The 20,462-nt window shown below is 37.6% G+C and overlaps 1 protein-coding gene across 1 annotated transcript in view; it reads right to left on the bottom strand.

Moving 5' to 3' along the window:
• LOC124619595 (ATP-binding cassette sub-family G member 1-like) overlaps nt 1-20,462 on the bottom strand; it is a 341,578-nt gene that overhangs the window by 46,132 nt on the left and 274,984 nt on the right. The window contains exons 3-5 of the mRNA XM_047146098.1: nt 11,653-11,833; nt 6,463-6,608; nt 6,094-6,332 (exon numbers count right to left, since the gene is read on the bottom strand). Coding sequence (XP_047002054.1) covers nt 6,094-6,332; nt 6,463-6,608; nt 11,653-11,833 — 566 coding nt within the window. The remainder of the gene's footprint in view (nt 1-6,093; nt 6,333-6,462; nt 6,609-11,652; nt 11,834-20,462) is intronic.

Raw genomic sequence — 20,462 nt, 5'->3', positions numbered from 1 at the left:
GATGGGAAGAACCCACCGTGGTTCAACAACAAAGTTAGTAAACTACTGTGAAAGCAAAGAGAGCTTCACTCCAAGTTTAAACGCAGCCAAAACCTCTCAGACAAACAGAAGCTAAACAATGAAAAAGTTAGCGTAAGGAGGGCTATGCGTGAAGCATTCAGTGAATTCGAAAGTAAAATTCTATGTATTGACTTGACAGAAAATCTTAGGAAGTTCTAGTCTTACGTTAAATCAGTAAATGGCTCGAAACAGCATATCCAGACACTCCGGGATGATGATGGCATTGAAACAGAGGATGACACGCATAAAGCTGAAATACTAAACACCTTTTTCCAAAGCTGTTTCACAGAGGAAGAACCCACTGCAATTCCTTCTCTAAATCCTCACACAAACGAAAAATGGCTGACATCAAAATAAGTGTCCAAGGTATAGAAAAGCAACTGGAATTACTCAACAGAGGAAAGTCCACTGGACCTGACGGGATACCAGTTCGATTCTACACAGAGTACACGAAAGAACTTGCCCCCCTTCTAACAGCCGTGTACCGCAAGTCTCTAGAGGAACGGAAGGTTCCAAATGATTGGAAAAGAGCACAGGTAGTCCCAGTCTTCAACAAGGGTCATCGAGCAGATGCGCGAAACTATAGACCTGTATCTCTGACGTCAATCTGTTGTAGAATTTTAGAACAAGTTTTTTGCTCGAGTATCATGTTGTTTTTGGAAACCCAGAATCTACTCTGTTGGAATCAACATGGATTCCGGAAACAGCGATCGTGTGAGACCCAACTCGCTTTATTTGTTCATGAGACCCAGAAAATATTAGATACAGGCTCCCAGGTAGATGCTATTTTCCTTGACTTCCGGAAGGCGTTCGATACAGTTCCGCACTGTCGCCTGATTAACAAAGTAAGAGCCTACGGAATATCAGACCAGCTGTGTGGCTATAGACCTATATCTCTGACGTCGATCTGTTGTAGAATTTTAGAACATGTTTTTTGCTCGAGTATCATGTCATTTTTGGAAACCCAGAATCTACTCTGTTGGAATAAACATGGATTCCAGAAACAGCGATCATGTGAGACCCAACTCGCTTTATTTGTTCATGAGACCCAGAAAATATTAGATACAGGTTCCCAGGTAGATGCTATTTTCCTTGACTTCTGGAAGGCGTTCGATACAGTTCCGCACTGTCACCTGATAAACAAAATAAGAGCCTACGGAATATCAGACCAGCTGTGTGGCTGGGTTGAAGAGTTTTTAGCAAACAGAACACAGCATGTTGTTATCAATGGAGAGACATCTACAGATGTTAAAGTAACCTCTGGCGTGCCACAGGGGAATGTTATGGGACCATTGCTTTTCACAATATATATAAATGACCTAGTAGATAGTGTCAGAAGTTTCATGTGGCTTTTTGCGGATGATGCTGTAGTATACAGAGAAGTTGCAGCATTAGAAAATTGTAGCGAAATGCAGGAAGATCTGCAGTGGATAGGCACTTGGTGCAGGGAGTGGCAACTGACCCATAACATACACAAATGTAATGTATTGCGAGTACATAGAAAGAAGGATCCTTTATTGTATGATTATATGATAGCGGAACAAACACTGGTAGCAGTTACTTCTGTAAAATATCTGGGAGTATGCGTGGAGAATGATTTGAAGTGGAATGATCATATAAAATTAATTGTTGGCAAGGCGGGTACCAGGTTGAGATTCATTGGGAGAGTCCTTAGAAAATGTAGTCCATCAACAAAGGAGGTGGCTTACAAAACACTTGTTTGACCTATACTTGAGTATTGCTCATCAGTGTGGGATCCGTACCAGATCGGGTTGACGGACGAGATAGAGAAGATCCAAAAAAAAGAGTGGCGTGTTTCGTCACAGGGTTATTTGGTAACCGTGATAGCGTTATGGAGATGTTTAGCAAACTCAAGTGGCAGACTCTGCAAGAGAGGCGCTCTGCATCGCGGTGTAGCTTGCTTGCCAGGTTTTGAGAGGGTACGTTTCTGGATGAGGTATCGAATATATTGCTTCCCCCTACTTATATCTCCCGAGGAGACCACGAATGTAAAATTAGAGAGATTCGAGCGCTCACGGAGGCTTTCAGACAGTCGTTCTTCCCGCGAACCATACGTGACTGGAACAGAAAAGGGAGGTAATGACAGTGGCACATAAAGTGCCCTCCGCCACACACCGTTGGGTGGCTTGCAGAGTATAAATGTAGATGTAGATGTAGATACTCGTAAATAGGATAGAATTGTCCCATAAACTTTTCTAATTTCTTAATCCATAATATAAATTGCATTACTGCCTTACTGCCTTTCAGAATAGCAAAATTTAGCCTAGCCTGCTTTCAAATGATTATGTAGCTTCCGATATCAACAAATATCTTTATCTTTACCATTACCATTACCTAGTAAAACCCCAGTCAGAATCCTCAGTCTGGACTCAGATATAGCAATGGGGCAACCTATGTGTAACAAGCCTGTAAAAAGGCCTGCAGTCTGAAAACTCACAAGCAACATCTATGTTGAGACAGTCTACACTAACACTTCTACACTTCTTTGGAGGAGGGGGGAGTATTTGTTGAAAATCTGCTCCTAGCATTCATATACATAACAGCATGTAAGTAAGTCTGCGACTGGCAAATAGCTACAGAACATCTACGCAGCTCAGTCCCAGGTAAGCTGGCAAGCACTTAATATGATGGTTATTCAGAAAGTAAGGTCCATTTTCTTACAAAACATAAACCCTCACATTTTTTAAAACTGTTCTTGTTTAACTCTTTACATATTTCTCTATCTTTCTACATAGTTTTCAAATTTGTTTAAACATTTGTCATAACATTCTACAAGCCTTCGCACCTGTAAGCCATTGATGTCTGGTGCCTGTGGGGATAACCAGTCTTTATCTGCTTCTTTCACCTCGTCATCTGCTTTAAGGCTCTCACCACCAAGAACTTCCTTCAGATAGCAGATCAAGCAAAAATCACACAGTCCCAAGTCTGGACTGTACAGTGGGTGGACAATCTGTTCCCATTCAAAAGATCTGATCAGATTTTGGGTTGAACAGCAGAATGGTATATGGATTTGTCAAGCAGCAACAAAACTTGCTTGTTCCTGGCTGTATAAACTCAGCTAACAATACACCATGTCTATCCCAATACATGGTTGCCATTCCCCTGAGTGTTGAAATTGTCTGCTGGCCTTGACTTTGATTTGTGATGTCATGTGATGCCGTCCCACTGTTTGATGTTTTGACACTGGTGTCGTGTGAGAAACTTATGTCCTGTTAACTGTGACAAATTTCTCTAAAATGGATCACATTTCTTATGATATTGGAACAAAGAAATGAAGAGCATAAGCCACTCTTCCCATTTTGTGTTTTTCAGGAACCCAATGTGCAAACAATATGCAAAATTGCAACTTTTCAGAGACAAATTTGTTCACAGTTGTTCTACCCACACTTGAAAATTCCAGTGCTCAAGTTGAAACTGTGAATCACTGGTCTTCACAAATCTTTTTGTCCATGGATTTGATTGAATCTACTAAGATCACTGGTGGTCGGTCTGATCACAGTTCATCATGGACATTTTCCAATGCGTCCTCAAAATCTCTCACCCAGTACACAGTTTTCTGTCACTCATTATATTGGAGCCATACACCTCACTTATCGATCAATTTCTGCTGCTACAATGTTTCTTGCTATCAAAAACCAAATCACTGATTATATTTCAGATTCAATGGGCTTATCAGCTGTTTAAAACATTTTGAATTGACACTGTAAATAGCACACTGTGATAATGTCAATGCAAAGGGCATCATTTGATGAGCAAGGCATGGCAAAAGTCTGTGGGCATGTGCATTTCAATGTTCACATGAAATTTGACTAGCTATCACAATTTAGGCTTTACTTTCAGAATAACAATCATATCTCCAGATAATTTTTGCCTGTAAAGTTTGTATTCGCAAAGAAAATATGAAATAGCTAAGTGTAACTAGTTCATGAAACTAATGCACTCCAAATTTCAATCATGTTGTTAGCTTTTTGCATGACAAAAACATGTACATTATGCTTGTTATGATATATTGCCTCTGCATTCATTAATTATTGTGCCACTTCACTGAGGAGGTGTTATCAGGATTATGGTTAGAGATAGAAGTGTGGTGGTACCTACCTGCATGCAACACGCAGTTGTGAAATTGGACCTGGTCATTGCAGAATTTACAGTAATAATAAATATGGGAAGAGCCACTTAATGTAACAACTGTTTTGTGTACATCTTTTTCACAGTCCTGGAAAACAGTCTTTTAGCTATTTCACTGAAACATCAATCTACAGGACACCAAGGATTTGTCAGAATTGAGACTCTGAGGGTAACAAGACAATTATGAACCAACTGTACTGGTACTGTATGTTAAAATGAGGAAATAATGGTTTGAGTTATCTGGTAATGGTCATCTTCATATAAAGTACATCATCTAGTTATTTGAAACAGTATATAATATTTTTAATAAAAGATTCCTTACTGATAAGAGTTTTTACACTGAAGTAATAAAGTCAGGGGTTAGCAATATGCACATGTGCAGATGGAGGTAGTACCACATAAACAAGGTATAAAAGGACAGTGCATTGGCACAGCTGTCATTTATACTCAGATGATTCATGTGAAAATGTTATTGACATGATTATGGCCACAAGATGGGAATTAAGATACTTCGAGCACAGACTGATAGTTGGAGCTAGATGCGTGGGACATTCCATTTCAGAAATTGTTAGTGAATTCAATATTCCAAGATCCAGAGTGTCAAGAGTGTGTGGAGAATACCAAATTTCTTTCAGGCATATCCTCTCTCCATGGACAATGCAGTGGTGACAGCCTACATTTAACAAACAAGAGTAGCAGCACTTGCATAGAGTTGTCAAGTGTTAACAGACAAGCAGCACTGTGCAAAATAAGCACAGAAATCAATGTGGGATGTACAACAAACAGGTCACTTAAGACAGTGTGGTGAAATTTTGCATTAATGGTCTATGGCAGCAGACGACCAATTTGTGTGCCTTTACTAACAGCACGACGTCACCTGCAGTTCTTCTCCTCGGCTCATGACCATACTGGTTGGACCCTAGATGACTGGAAAACTGTTGTCTGGTCAGATGACTCCTGATTTCAATTGGGAAGAGCTGCTGGTAGGGTCCAAGTGTAGTAGAGATCACACAAAGTCATGGACATAAGCTGTCAACAAGGCATTGTGCAAGCTGGTGGTGGCTCCGGAATGGTGTCGGCTGTGTTTAAACTGAACTGATCATTGACTGGAAATGTTATGATCGGCTACTTTGAGACAGTTTGCAGCCATTCATGGATTTCAAGCTCACAAACAATGATGGAATTTTCAAGGATAACGATGGACCATGTTACAGGGCCACAACTGTTCATAACTGGTTTGAAGAACGTTCTGGACAACTTGAGCAAATGATTTGGCCACCCATATGGCTCCACATGAATCCAACTAAACATTTATGGGACATGAGAGCAAAAAATCCTGCACTGGCAACACATTCACAATTATGGACAACAGCATGGCTCAACATTTCTGTACAGGACTCCCAATGACTTGTTGAGCCCATGCCACATTGAGTTGCTGCACTACAAAAGGTACAATTAAGTCTGACATGATGTTAGGAGGTATCTCATAATTTTGGCACCTCAGCATAAGAACAACTCATGAAAACTTCTGTCAAAAATTGACTGGAACGGGAACCTGCAGGTAAGTTGTCTGACTATTTACACAGAGCTTCTCAACAAAGAAAGTAAGTTTGTGTTAAGTATGTCTGCATGACTAGTCAATGCAGTATATTAATTTCTAACCAAATCTGTAAATAACCTACCCAAAAATTAAAGCAGTACAGTTAAGAAGAGAACAAGAAGAATAAAGGAAAAGGGGAGAGGAACTGAAAGGGAATGTGATCTTGCGAAATGTGTCAATTACACATTATTATAAATTATTTCAATTTGGAATAGTTTCTGTCTCTTTCTCTTGCTTAACATAACAGTTCCTAATATAACCAAAAAATTTATTCAAAAACTCACCATAGTCTGCAGGATTGTGGTATGGAGGGCAGTTAAGTCCTTGATTGCTGAGAAATGTCAGCATCTCACTGGTGCAGCCCTGATACACACAACAGCCAGATGCAATGATGCACAAATGGTCAAACATTTCAAATATTAATGCACTTGGTTGGTGAATGGTGCATACAATAGTTCTTCCTTCTTCTGCCAAAAGTTTTAGTTGCATGACACACTGTTTAGTAGCAGAACTGTCGAGCCCACTGCAAAATGCATATTGTGATTATCACTTGATTTCTAGTCATCCTGGCACATATGTTGTAATTTTCTTCTTGAAAAAACCATTGCCTATTGTTCATTTTACACACTGCAAAGGAAAGAGATTATCCTCACCTAGTTGGCTCATCAAAGAACATTACAGGAGGATTGTTGATGAGTTCCAGTGCTATGGCCAATCTTTTTCGTTGTCCACCTGATAGCTTGCCTATTCTCGTCTTGCGTGATTCTTCAAGTCCCAGTGACTGCAGCGTTTTTTGAATCTGATAAAATAGAAAATATTCAGACCATTAACTGAAACTGTACGTACTATTTTGCCTTTTGAGAAAAGGTTGCAAGAAAAATACCGATAAAGCAATACAAATGAAACAGCACCACAGTTCCTAAGAATGGATGGCACAAAGTCTACCAATACAACAAGAAAAATGTTGAACACATTAATTTCTTTAATGTTACTACTAATACAATTATATTACAACAAGATGCAGCTTTGAAGTATCTGCTGAATTTTATCAAGTATTTCTTTGTTTTAGAAAACTGAATGGGGACTACATACCCCCACCCCTCCCCCACCCCCCAGAAAAAAAGAAAATAGAATTTTATCTTATTATGTGTGTCCCAGAATAAATGCACTGCTATTTTTCATTACTCTGATGTGAAATTAAGGAATTACATTTTAACAATATTATGAAAAGTTGCCACTCACCACATAGCGAAGATGCTGAGTTGCGCATAGGCGCAACAAAAAGACTGTCAGAATCTTTTTGTTGTGCCTATCTGTAACTCAGCATCTCCACTATATGGTGAGTGGCAACTTTCATAATATTGTTACATTCCATCCTGGATTTTCCATTGTTTGGAATTACATTTTAGAAGTTTTGGTTTGAAAACATGTACATCTGTTACACAGGATTACGATAATAAGAAATGTAAAAGTTAAATTTGCATGAGAGTAAACTTCAAATATCACGAAAAAATCAATTTTTCACAGGTAGTGATCTCTAATCTTGATCATGCAAGCATATTACACAACTTAATACAATGATTCACTACACCACCACCTTTTCTCCATATACATGACACAGAATTAATGTACGTGATATGACTAAGATCTCAGATGTCTCACATAAGAGAACACAGTCCACAAAAGCAAAGATCCACATTTATTTCCACTCCAGCACAGAAGGGTAGCCTGTCACATAAATGCATTTCAGTACAGACTTTCTCAAAATGAAGATTTCCTTCTGAAACTTATATGAGACTGTGGTTATGACTTTCCTACTGATCTCTCTGTATAAAGTAGCAGTAGTTTTACAAGGTTACAGCAAGGAACTACATGTAAGGGCGGAAGGGAAGAAACTAAATTTGATAGGCATTTATGGAAAACACACTGATGCTGCTAAAGTTTACGCAATGCTCATCGCAGAAAAATGAATTCAAGTCCTGTTCTGACATCACTTTACCCTGCTACATCTCTTGTAATCTTGTAGGGCATATTGATAGCTGATGCCACACTGCTGATATGCTGCACTACACCTACATTTGGCATGGTCTCTGCCATTGGTGCACAACACATTATCTGTGGTTGGTAGGTCACGTCGGACTTCCAGCAAATATGTCACCAGCAAGTGAACATGTTCATCTCCACAGCTGACCGAAGTACTGACAATATTCTGCATTGCACCGGTTATTCACTGGACTATTTGTGTTACAACTGGGCTTGTTTGGGATCTGAGTACAATGATGTCTGCCAATCACTATCAACATCTACTTTGGCAGAGTGCGATACTATTCAACTAAGTGATTAACTATCACCTCATCTACAAGTAGTTTCCACTGCTGTAATTGTAGTTGTGCTACTGTCAATTGTTTCCATTTCTATTCTTGGGCAATTCACAGGATCAATCAGATGCAGTTATTCAATTGGGAACCAACTATCATTTTCCACTTTCTGGTCCTTTGTTGCAAACTACGTGTGACTGTGTAGTACATCATGCAAAATAGAGCTAACTCCATTCCACAGTGTGCTGCTCTGTAGAGAGGTCTGAACCAACTACCATTTGCTGTCTCCATGTGACAGTGATTTGCAATATGCAATATGGAACCAAATCTAAGTAAGAATGTCACACATTCTGCTGGTTTACATATTGGAGTTGAAACATAATTGGTAATTATGAATGTTTGTGAGAGACTTAATACAGGAATCCACTCCATATATAATGAAATTCTGAGGAAGGGCACAAGGTGTATCATAGGATACATGTAGATAAAGCAGAGGAAGCACAAATATTACTGAAACAGGATATGATAACACAAGCAGAAATGGAACCCACGACATCTGACTTGGAAAAACTTTACCCTTACCCTGAATTCCAACTAATACAATTTTTTTTATAAACAGCAACTATTGTTTTATAACTGTGGAATCCATACAGGAAAAAAATAATGAGGCTCACTGTTATGTGTGGACTGAAGGAGTTGCTGATCTTGGAGCTAAGATATAGGATCTTATCTGAGGAGACACATTCTTAGCAATGGTAGTGAACAAGTTAAAGCACTAATTTTGTGGTCTGATTCTTGTGGGGAGCAGAACAGAAACATAAAAATGATTCTGATATTGAAGATTGCTCCATAGCAACATGTCACTCTTAAAATGATTACCCTAATTTTTTTATTTCTGGTCATTCATTCTTATTGAACGACAACGACTTTCGTGATATAGAAAGTGCACTAAAATGCAACACAGGTTGTATAACCCAGAAAAGGAGATATTAAGCATACCATACCAACTGAAAATTCTAGAAAAAGAACCTTGGTACTCGTGTATCAAGTCTGCCAAAAAACCTGCATGGCATGAAGTTCCAAAGAAACTCATACACTACCTAGACGAAGTCGAATTTTTCAGTGTTAAATTAAATGTGTATCAGCTACAATGTGTGTATAAGCACTGTGTGACAAAGTGGCCTTTGGATGCACTCAAAACACTATGAGATGTCTGAACCACAACTTTATTATTCCTCTATGCCTTACAGGCTTCAACTTATGTTATTATCAAATACTATAGAAAATACAAAGACAAAAACAATCAATATAAATACATAACAGATTGCTTCTTCACCATTAAACGGAATCATGATATAGAAAGTAAAATATGGTATAAAGCTTACCAAATACTTAATGTCATTATTAAGAGCCAGTAGAAACTTACTCAAATGAATACATGATATCTAGTCAACAATCCTTAACAATAGACAAGTGCAAACTACCTTCAAGGATCAAAAATGATACCAGTGGGATAAACTGCTAGGTGGCACTAGGGTCATGGTGTAATGAAACAATTGTGACTTAACCTGTTTCATTGCATAAATAATTGCATTACTGAAGATTACATAAAATGTATTATATAATTTTACAAAAACTTTTTTAAAATGCTATTTGTAAAATTCAGTGATTATTTTGAAGAACAGGTGGCATTTATGTATTGCTATGTCTACTATTAAGAGTAAAATTTACTGAAACAGGAAACCAATGAATAACATTATAAAAGTAAGACATGGCTGAAACCAAAATTCCTTCCCAAGACACAAACTCTGAAAACCCCATACATCAGTTTAACTGATAGTAAATTAACAACTACCCAGTATAAAACTGTTGTGAAATTGATAAATAACAATAATGAACCACCACATTTGTGCAACCTAACATAATTGGTTTCCACTTGTTACATATTTTCAGTACCATGGAATCCGAGCTACTTCTGAAATATTACAAAGTAAACATATAATGAAACATTTGCTGGAATTATATGTATCATATGGTAAATTATTAAGTAGAATAATATAAAGGTAGGCTGGGATGAGGGAGGAAAAAGAAGGAGCTTAATGGAAAAAATATGGGAAACAAGACTGAAACTGTTCTATGTTTAAAATAACATTTCTTGGACTGTCTGTAGTCCTATGACTACAAAATTGCTTTTTATACAGGGTGTACATAAAGTCCTGGAACATTTTCAATTATTTATTGCACAAGAACTAAACATTGTACAGATACCATACATATTACATTTTTTTTTTTTTTTTTTTTTTTTTTTTTTTTTTTTTTTTTTTTTTTTTTTTTACAAACATTTGATATGTGAACCATGAGTGACCCGGCAGACATCAATACGGTAATCAAATTCTTGCCATACCCATCCCACCATTGCATCTTCGACCATGGAAGTTGCTTCCCATATTCTCTCCCAGAGCTCTGCCACATCACGTGGTAGAGGCGGTACATACACCAGATCTTTAATCTGTCCCCACAGAAAAAATTCACAAGGAGTGAGATCTGGTGATCGGGCAGGCCATTTCATGAAACAGCTGTCCCCTTCGGTAGCACGGCCTATCCATCGTTGCAGCAGCTCCGTGGTCAGGTACCCACAAACTTCATACTGAAAATGGGGTTGAGTCCCATCCTGCTGAAAGATGAATGTCATTGGAGTGATTTCGAGTGCATGGGATGCACGATGCACTGATTTCTTCGGCCTCCTTATGAATGTCTCTCGTACACAATCCACATTCACTTCACTCACACTGGGACGCCCGCTTCTCTCTGCCAGGCACTCATTGTAACAAATTTGTTGTGCCAGTGGTAAATGGCCTCCCTTGCTGGTGGCTTGTTACTGTACTTGGTTCTAAACATCCACTGAACAGCTGTAGCACACTAGTTTTTGTCGAACTCCAACACACAGAAAGCTCGCTCCTCACCTGAACTCACCACGTTTGCGACTAGCACTGACTATTGGCAAATTATCAAACTACACTGTGGCAGTATACATGAAAAAATACTTTCAGGGTTTCTGTTCAAAATGATGTATGTATGATATCTGTACAATGTTTAGTTCTTGTGCAATAAATAATTGAAAGTGTTCCCAGACTTTATGTACACCCTGTATAAAAAGCAATTTAGTAGTCATAGGACTACAGACAGTCCAAGAAATGCTTAAGATTCAGTTAAATTAAAACAAGAAACAAGAAATGTAGAAAACATTTGACTAACCATCATTACCTCATAATATTATCCATGTGTCATTTAATTACAACAACTGTAGTGCCCTCTATTAAAGATTGTTCAGTAATCTGAAGATGGGAGATTCATGTTCAAAAACTAATTGCCTTTAGCAAAGGATATTGTGGTATAGGCAAATTATATTCACTGATATTTCAAATAAAATTCATTTTTCTCTTTATTCACACTTCTAAGTGGGGTTTAATATGTAGTCCTCATTAACACACACTTCAATAAAAAGAAACTAAAGTGATTGTTTACCTTATCATGTTTACGATGATGATCAGGAATTTTCAGATTAGCAGCAAAGGTCATGGCCTCACTTACTGACAAGTGTGGCTGCAATTTGTCGTCTTGCATGATGTAACAGGACATACTTTGGAATTCACGTGGGTCTCGTTGCAGGCCATTTACAAGTAAGTCACCAGTTACACCCCTCCTCCTGAAAAATGTTCATCACATGAACCGTATTACAATGTAAGTATTGCGAGTGCAAAAAGAATTTGTCAGTTAAGTGTGACAGGAAGTTCTTGAACTTCAGATATGATGACATATTTGCATACAAAAAACACAACTGTGCAATATAAGTGGCTAAAGAAAGTGTCAGACGGAAATAAAATAACTTATTGTTGATGAAGTTAATGGTATGTCCAGGACAGTAGATATTCATTTTATCAGTAGAAGTAATTGAAAGCAACAGAATAGTAAATGCCTGAACTAACTAGTCTGGTAGTGCAGATGAAGACACTCTAGAGAGAATATCCTGTTGCACTTTATCGAAGACTGTTATTGAAATGTACCATGGAACACAGAAATGGAGATAATTGAAATGCATTTAGTATATTCTAACCTTATCTTATAATGACTATACATAATTCTTGGTCACTTATTGCAGAATGTTCAGACTATATTTTCACAAATTAGAAGTGCAAACAGCAGAGTCTAAGTAGTGTAATTTGATTCTTCAACCATTTGAAATAAGTTCTTTAATACAACTAAGCCATAAGAATACAAGTGTTGAATTATGGTGCTAGACCATGAAAGAGTTTCAGTGAGAGATAACACGAATTAAGATGGTGTTTTTGTATCACTGGGTAGAAGGTAGAAGGAAAAAAAAGAGGATCCAGTTGTTTGAAATATTGACATGACATAAACAGTATGAATGATTCATATTCAGATTTTCATATTTATTCATCAACCACTGATCATGCATATGATTTGGGTACGGTATTAATATTATATCATAATGGGATTTTATGTTGAAATTACAAATTATGTTTAGATTTAAAATTTAAAATTACTTATTAGGTTTAGAATACCACATTTTGTATAAAATTCTTCTACCACATAAAAAAAGCTATGATTTATGGGTTCTGTGCATGCCTTTTATAGGAATTGTATGGTAGGTCTCAGCAGGTCTCTCAGTATCAAGGACAGCCTGTTTTACAGCTTTATGCTAGTATATTTGAAACTATTTTAGGACTTAATTAATCTAGTATATTCTAAAACTATCTCATTTATGTTCCTTATTCCACAATTGCAAATAGACTTTCTTCTTCTTTTTCTTATGTCTTTGTGCCTCATTGGGACAAGGTCAGCATGATTACTTACATATTTGACATGGTTAATTTAAGAGGTGGCCAGGTGCCCTTCCTGTTGCCACTCTATTAACCCCCCATGACAAAACATGTGTACCCCACCTCTATGCATTTACTGTTATTTATGAGGAAGTGAGCAAAGTTTTTTAAATGTTTGCAAATCTTGTTGCTGAGAAGGGACTTGGGTACCAGACCAGCATTCACCTAGTGGGGTGTAAGGAACTGCCTGAAAACCCCATCCAGTCTTGCCAGCATGTTTAATCAACTGCACAAATTCGATATGGGGTCGGTGCACATTTCCATCCTGGAAGCGATGCTTTAACACACACAGCTACCCAGATGGGTAATTGTAGATAGAACTATGGCTGCTTTTTCACTGTGAAGAGACTGGGTGGTTTACTATAGAGAGAAGGTATTTTTCTTTCTTTGAAATGTGGCCAGCGTGCCTCTCTCTTTGGAATGCTTGAATGTTCTCACTGCTTCCCTCCCCTTGCCTTTTCCTCCCCCCCCCCCCCCCCCCCACCCTGCTCCCCTGCCCACATAAGTACTGTTCTTGCACCAGAGGAGTTGCCTCATAGGAGATTTCCACAAGTTAAGTGAAAGAGCAAGAAAGCATAATATATGCAAAACTGCTCTGTGTGTGGATCCTATTTCAGTTGTGTTCATTTATCACAATAGTCTTCAGCACTCAAAACAGCACATGTTCTGACGACTTCCTTGGCAGGCAGTACAAGAAAAATATAATGTCTCACAGAATATATTTGGAAACGTCTTCACAGTGAATTAATAGAGGATACGATCAATGATATAGTACCTTAAGATTTTATTCCTCAACAGCATTTTCAAATTATCCAAAATGTTACTCACACACCAAACCGACTTTCGAATTGTATAGTTTGTCATCTGCTTAATTCACTCTGATCTGTTTGATAGTTCTCTGCCTAAAATGGAGCAATGTATGAACTGAACTGATTATAAATTATATTAACAACTGGTACAATTTCACATACAGGGGACCAGATTGTGGATAATTATGTCAAACACTTTACACATAAATGAGCTTTTATGGCAGGTGAATTAGTGGCTTACTGTCACTAATCAAGAGAAGCAGTTTGGTGTGCTGCTTTGATCCTCAATTATTTCTGTCACATAGTCAAAACTGTATAAATAAATCAACCATTCAAAAATTCAGCTAAAGTGATTAATGGCAACTCCAGGAAAACTAAACCAACAGGAGTGATAACATTTAAGCCTCGTGTCAAGTAATAGTGATTAACTGCCTAAATCACTGTGTCAGCTTGTTCAGTTACGTGATCACATATTTTCACTGATTTATACATTCATTCATTCATTTGTAAGTCCAATAGTGTATAGTAGGAGACACTAATCTACGTCGATCATTTCTGTCTCACAATAGAAGGAAATAAAATCATTTTTTGTAAAAAACAGAGTTACAACTGCTGTGTTATTTCTCACAGAGGATCAATATAATAAAAACATTTCAAGGTCCTAGCACAATCATGAGAAGGGTATATTTATTTTCAATTGAATCAATAGGGAAATTCCTTTGTGAACACTATGAAATTGCAAAGAGAAGAATGTCTGGCCAGTACTTACCTTTAGGAGATCAGTTTCCCTTATTGCCAAGAAACACATTTAACAGTGAAAACACTAATGACAGATTTTGGAAACATTAGTTCCTTCATGGGGGAGGAAAGAGAGATAGGTTGGTGAAGGTTAGAAAGGAGCAGCAGGGAACTCAGATTTCAGGATGAGAGGGAGCCACCTGTTTCAGATTGGGGTTAAGTGACCTGCCCCTCTTTTCTAAGGTTCCTCAACCTATCTACCTAAACTCATTTCTCCTAGACAAATCCTTCTACTTTATCAACGAACTTCTACTTAAAAATTGGTAGCTCATACAAAGGAAAAAATTATCAATTGGTTTTAAAGTATAGTGGCATAAGTAAGATTAAAAATGTTGATAATACTACATTCTGATTAAAATCACTTGACAGCTGACTGTTCATGCACTTGAGCTGGTTTCTTCCAATCAGAGCACTCTGTGTCACATACAAACCATTCGACGTTGCCAAACTGCATCAACAATTAGCCATTTCAGATCAAACTCCTCGTCCAGCATTCTTTCTTGATGTGTTTGGATCCAGAATTATGGGTCTGGCACTTTTATTTCATATTTCACCACATAAAAAATGATGCCAATGAATACACACACTTCATACACAGCAATAACCAAATACTAATGGATACTTCCACACGAGATGCGATTCATCATCACGTACATAGGTTATCATAATCACAGAGATCAGGTTGATGAATACATATGAAAAACTGAATATGGCATTGTATGAAGCCATTGCAGGCAACTGCAACCACACACTGCAATAGGCAGTTAAGAAATAATTATAAGAAAGCATAAAAACCAACAAGCAGGAAAACCTGATGATGAATAGGCCTATTATGAATATTCACCACACACTCAACTGCTGCTCCTGTTTAACATGTATCTGATATCTCAATGTCCACAAGTTTTGAAATGAAGCTAAAAATATCACTATTTAAAAATAAAATTTAAAACAAGTTAGATCGAAACCTGATGCTACTAAAAGTGTACTGCAGTTTTAAACAACCAAATAAAAGCTATAAAGTTCAGTTTCAATCACAAAATAACAAACAGATTAAAACTGGAAAGTTTTTACTTTGAAATAATTAGTAGAAAACATAAGGAATTAAATGAACACTCATATAAGTTTTATAACTTTTGAAAACCATTTGGTAACGTTTCAAGAGCTAAGCTCTGGATAGTACTCAATGAAAAAGAGTGGGTATTTGTGACATCTTACTGCAGCAATTCCAAATCCTTATCATAACTCATTATGGTAGATTAATTGCAGTAGATTATAAAAGGCAATGTCTTGATCACAAAATATCTCATTTAAACTGATTAATAATTTTAGTAATAAAATGTTTTGTGACCAAGATATCGACTTTTATAATACAGCACAATACAAAAGTCATTGGTCTTCTCTGGAAGTACAAAGACTTCAGTTTGCATAAATTGCAATATCAGAATCGTTTCTTTTCAGTCAGATGCCGCACACATTTATCAGCGAAGAGCTCTAGGAAACTTCTGTACTGTCACTGAGTTGATAGATTTTGATGAAGGCAGAAAAACACTCAAGCATTAATACAGTAGGGCCTTTCTCACTATCATTGGCAAGGTAGTATCCCCAAATTCACAAAATTAGAACTTTGCGGGCAAATGGTTATGAGTCCACTGTAATACCTTTCCATTCAGTGTGCCAACTGGCTTTGAACAGAGTGGTTTGGTTTGTTGATGATGATCATATTCCCAATGTCATGCTTTCATGAGTTTATAGTTTTGTGATGGCTGACTTGAAAAAGCAGTGCGTTTGTGTAAGGCTTTGTTTTAAACTTCCCACAAGCACTGCAGAAACACACCAAATGTTGAAACAAAGTTTTGGAAACAACACCTTAGGCCAGACACAGTATTATGACAGGTATGAATATATCAGAAATGGGCGAACTTCAACTTATGATGATGATCATACTGTTGGGGTGTCAACAGGAACCACACCAAAAATGTTGAGAAAGTGAGAAACCTGATTCTGCACCTCTGCAATACCTTGGGAACATATTATGGGTGTAATCTTTCAGAAGAATTGAACATGAGAAGGATTGCGGAGAAATTTGGGCTATGACTGCTTCCACACGGACAGAAGTAACACTGCGAGGAAGTTTGCAGAAAACTTTAAACAACTATTTCAAGACATTCCAAACTTTCTTGCAAAGACTGTCACTGGTGACGAAAGTTGGGTTGACCCTGAAGCTGAGACTAATCGGCAATCATTGCAATATAACAGTCCTCCTCCACCTCGGCCAAAAAAAGTTTGCCAGTTGTAACAGAAGTGGCGTACAAGCGACTGGGTACTCCACTATGACAATTCACAGCTGCATACGGCTTACATTATTCAGGAATTATTTACTAAAAAACAAGAAGACAGTTATTCTCCACACACCATACGCACCAGACTTAGCTTCGTATGACTTCTTCCTCTTCCATAAGATGAAAATCAGGTTGAAGGGACGAAAATTTATAACAGTCAGGCAGATTCAAGAAGAATCACATAGGGCGCTAAATACTAACAAAGAAAGCCTTCCAGAATGCACTTCCAAAATGGGAGAAACGTGGGGATGCATGTATTTGCTTCACAGGGACAGTCCAGAATAAGATCCAGGTAAGATGTCATAAGTTTATTTATCTAATATATTTCAAGAACTTTTGGACATGACCTCCTGCTTTTATTCATAAAATAAATGTGTTTCCTAATTTAATTTTGCTATTTTAGATACATATATATATTTTTTTTATAATTTGGTCATGCTATCGTTCATAAAACTGCTACTAACACACTTGTACCATCCTGTGTGAAATTTACTCTGGTGTCAGCTTTCAGTCGCAGTGGGCTATCCTTTCTGCTGCAGAAAATAATCCAGTCACTTACATAGTTGTTACAGTCTAATGTTTTATTCTACTACATCTGTTCCTGTTTAGTTACCATGTGCTATTAAAGTAGCAACTACTACAGACCGTTAAAACATTGTGTACAAATGTAATGTCTTTTCTCAATAATACTGTTGTCCACATAGTTCGCATTAGTGAAAAAAACAACATTATTAGTCCAAGATTACAGGCATTTTTTCAATAAGTCCCATACCGACCGGCCATAGTATGTGGCCCATCTGCATGTAGATCATATGGCGATGGATCATTTCCCACAATAGAAGCCAACTGATCTCTTAAAGGCAATTTTATCTTTTGTGTCATGTAGTCCCGACCTCTTTTTCATAACATGCCACTGGTTCCAGCAACCGCAAAGCTGCTGTGCTTCCGTGTTGTGTTCTCATCTCCTCTGCTGGTCTTCCAATTCTGTACTAACATTTTTGTTGTACCGTCCCCCTTCCCCTCTTTAATGGTGAACATACTGTAGTCACACTTATATATTTAAAAACTGCGTCAGCTATAAGAAGCGAATTGTCAAAGTTTTTTCCAATTATGGCTGAGTCATGGATATGGAATAGGAATGGTCATCGAACATGTTGGTGACATCTCAGGTCTAATCGGAAGATGATGGCGGAGGGGAAGCGGATGTAGTGGGCACTCAAATCGAAATTCAGTTTTCACCAAACCATTGTTACTGGTAGAAGCTTACCAATAAAACATTTAATGCGCCAGTCACTTGTTAATTTTGCCCGTACGCATTTCGATAGTTCACATCGTCTTCTTCAGGCGGAGAACTGTGTATTTACAGGTCTGGTGTTGGTGAGGAATACAGACGTCTTTTCACAGTCGCAGTCCTAGGAGAGTGTAAGTTATTTTGCGTCTTTTACTAATGATTAAAATTGTTTATCAAAATAAGCAAGTGACTGATGAAAACATTTGTTTTATTTGTATGTATCGACAGTCGTAGCCCTCGTATGGACGAAATATTCACTCATGATAGAATCTTACCACTTAAACATTTGGAATCTACATATCACAAGGTATAACATGAAATATTTCTAAGTGAAAAAGTAAATAATATGCTGGAACTACATGCATTTTTCTGAAGGCTTACATTGCGGTCAGTTTTCTGTATCTAAGCGGATGCTGTGCCAATTCCATGTTTGTTGTTTTGATTTCCAGGAAACTTTCTGGGCTTCTACAGTCCTACTATCTGAAAGAATACCAAGCGACTGCAGCACATCGTTTGTATTCTCTTGCGTAAGACGAGTAAAGAACAAAAACCATTTTACTATAAACCAACAAAGAAAGCTTCCTCTGTCAATCTCACTGACTACAATGGCGATGTAAAGTTTTAAAAATGGCTGCTTGGTTCAGTGACCGTTTCTAAATTAAAATTTAAACAAATGAACCTATCATTTTTAGACTATTATTTATAGACTGAAAATAATACTGACCGAGGACTCATTTGTTTCAATTTAAATGGCGTTGGATATTAAAACTCATCTGACCACTTCTCGTCAAGCAGCAGGGCAAAAAATATGCATTGGCCACTTTTCCTATCCTGGCCATTTTATCACACCTTCCCTCGTCTATCTTTCTGTTAACTGGTAACCTACTTAAATTAGTACCTTACATTAATTGTTAACGGCAATTGCAATATGAGACATGACCACAAATTTTACTACGTTATTTTCCCATTACTCATTGTATTGTATTACAACAGTCTTAACTTGATTTCATGTTACTTGTTACAAACATTTACCACATTTAGAGATGACCGTATGTATAACGCACATTCACGAACACATGTTGCTTCTGTTTGACATTTGCGCCACTGCAGCTGATTGGTGCTGTTTGCGCACGCTCTTTGAGGTGCCAGCATTGGAAGACAAAAAATAAAATATTCCTTCTCTCATTTTTATCAACATTGCAGTGACCGCTCCACACACGACTCTGCCCTGGCGTAAGCTCACGGTCAAATTTACCAATGTCAGTTAAAATTAACAACATCTTAAAATACTAATGTCTCTGCAAGTATTTTTGTTTGTTACTGATCTAGAAAAATACGCTCTTTAGAAGCCCTTAACGTTAGTTGAAGCTTTTGGATTCAGCTATTAGTTGTTAGAAGCGTATTACTGTAAAATACTGCTGAGATCCGCGGGCCACACGAAACACTTGATCCGGGCCACATATAGCCCACACGCAACATGCGACCCTTAGGCCGCAGATTGACGACCATTCTTCTAAAAATCTGTCTGACAATCCTTGCTATATCCTCAACTAGGAGACGCTCCCAGGGAGCTTGATATAGTGTGTTCAGTTCATCAGTCAGTATTTGCCGCTAATCCTTTGGCTAGCCTACATCAGCTTCTACATTTTGCTATATTCGTGTCCTATACCTTTTTATAAAAGAATAGAAAAGCGAAAATTGTGGTGCGCAGTACATATTATTTGGCTCAATAATTTTATATTTTCAGGGCTGTGCACAGCAAATGTAAAACTAAGAATAATATAATTAAAGTGAAGAGATAGCGTTAAATCTGTTTCGGCGAGTACCGTCAAAGTAACCTGCAATACAGATATAAAGCGAAACTGAAAAACGGCTTCGTAAGGACACTTAATTAGTATTTCTGATTTGGCTCTAATGAATGACGTTAAGACAGTTTAAAAACTGCAGGCAATGCAGGTTTTAAGGATACAGCAAAACTGGCATGGAATTCGGACAGTGTGACAAGACGTTCATATATTCCTCTATTATGAGCAACGTGTAACGAAAATTTAGTGTCCCGGTGACGCTTAACCAAATTCAATAACAGATTATCATGACTGCGTAATTTTTTTTAAAATTCTCTACCAAACCCAATCCCGCGCTGCCAACCTTAAAAGTGCTATGTTTAATAACCTTATTCCAACAAAATGTGATTTTT

The sequence above is a fragment of the Schistocerca americana genome, chromosome 6 (genome assembly GCF_021461395.2).
Source record: "Schistocerca americana isolate TAMUIC-IGC-003095 chromosome 6, iqSchAmer2.1, whole genome shotgun sequence".
NCBI classification, from domain to species: Eukaryota; Metazoa; Arthropoda; class Insecta; order Orthoptera; family Acrididae; genus Schistocerca; species Schistocerca americana.
The sequence above is the reverse complement of the archived record's forward strand: the minus strand, read 5'-3'. Positions and strand labels throughout refer to the sequence as shown.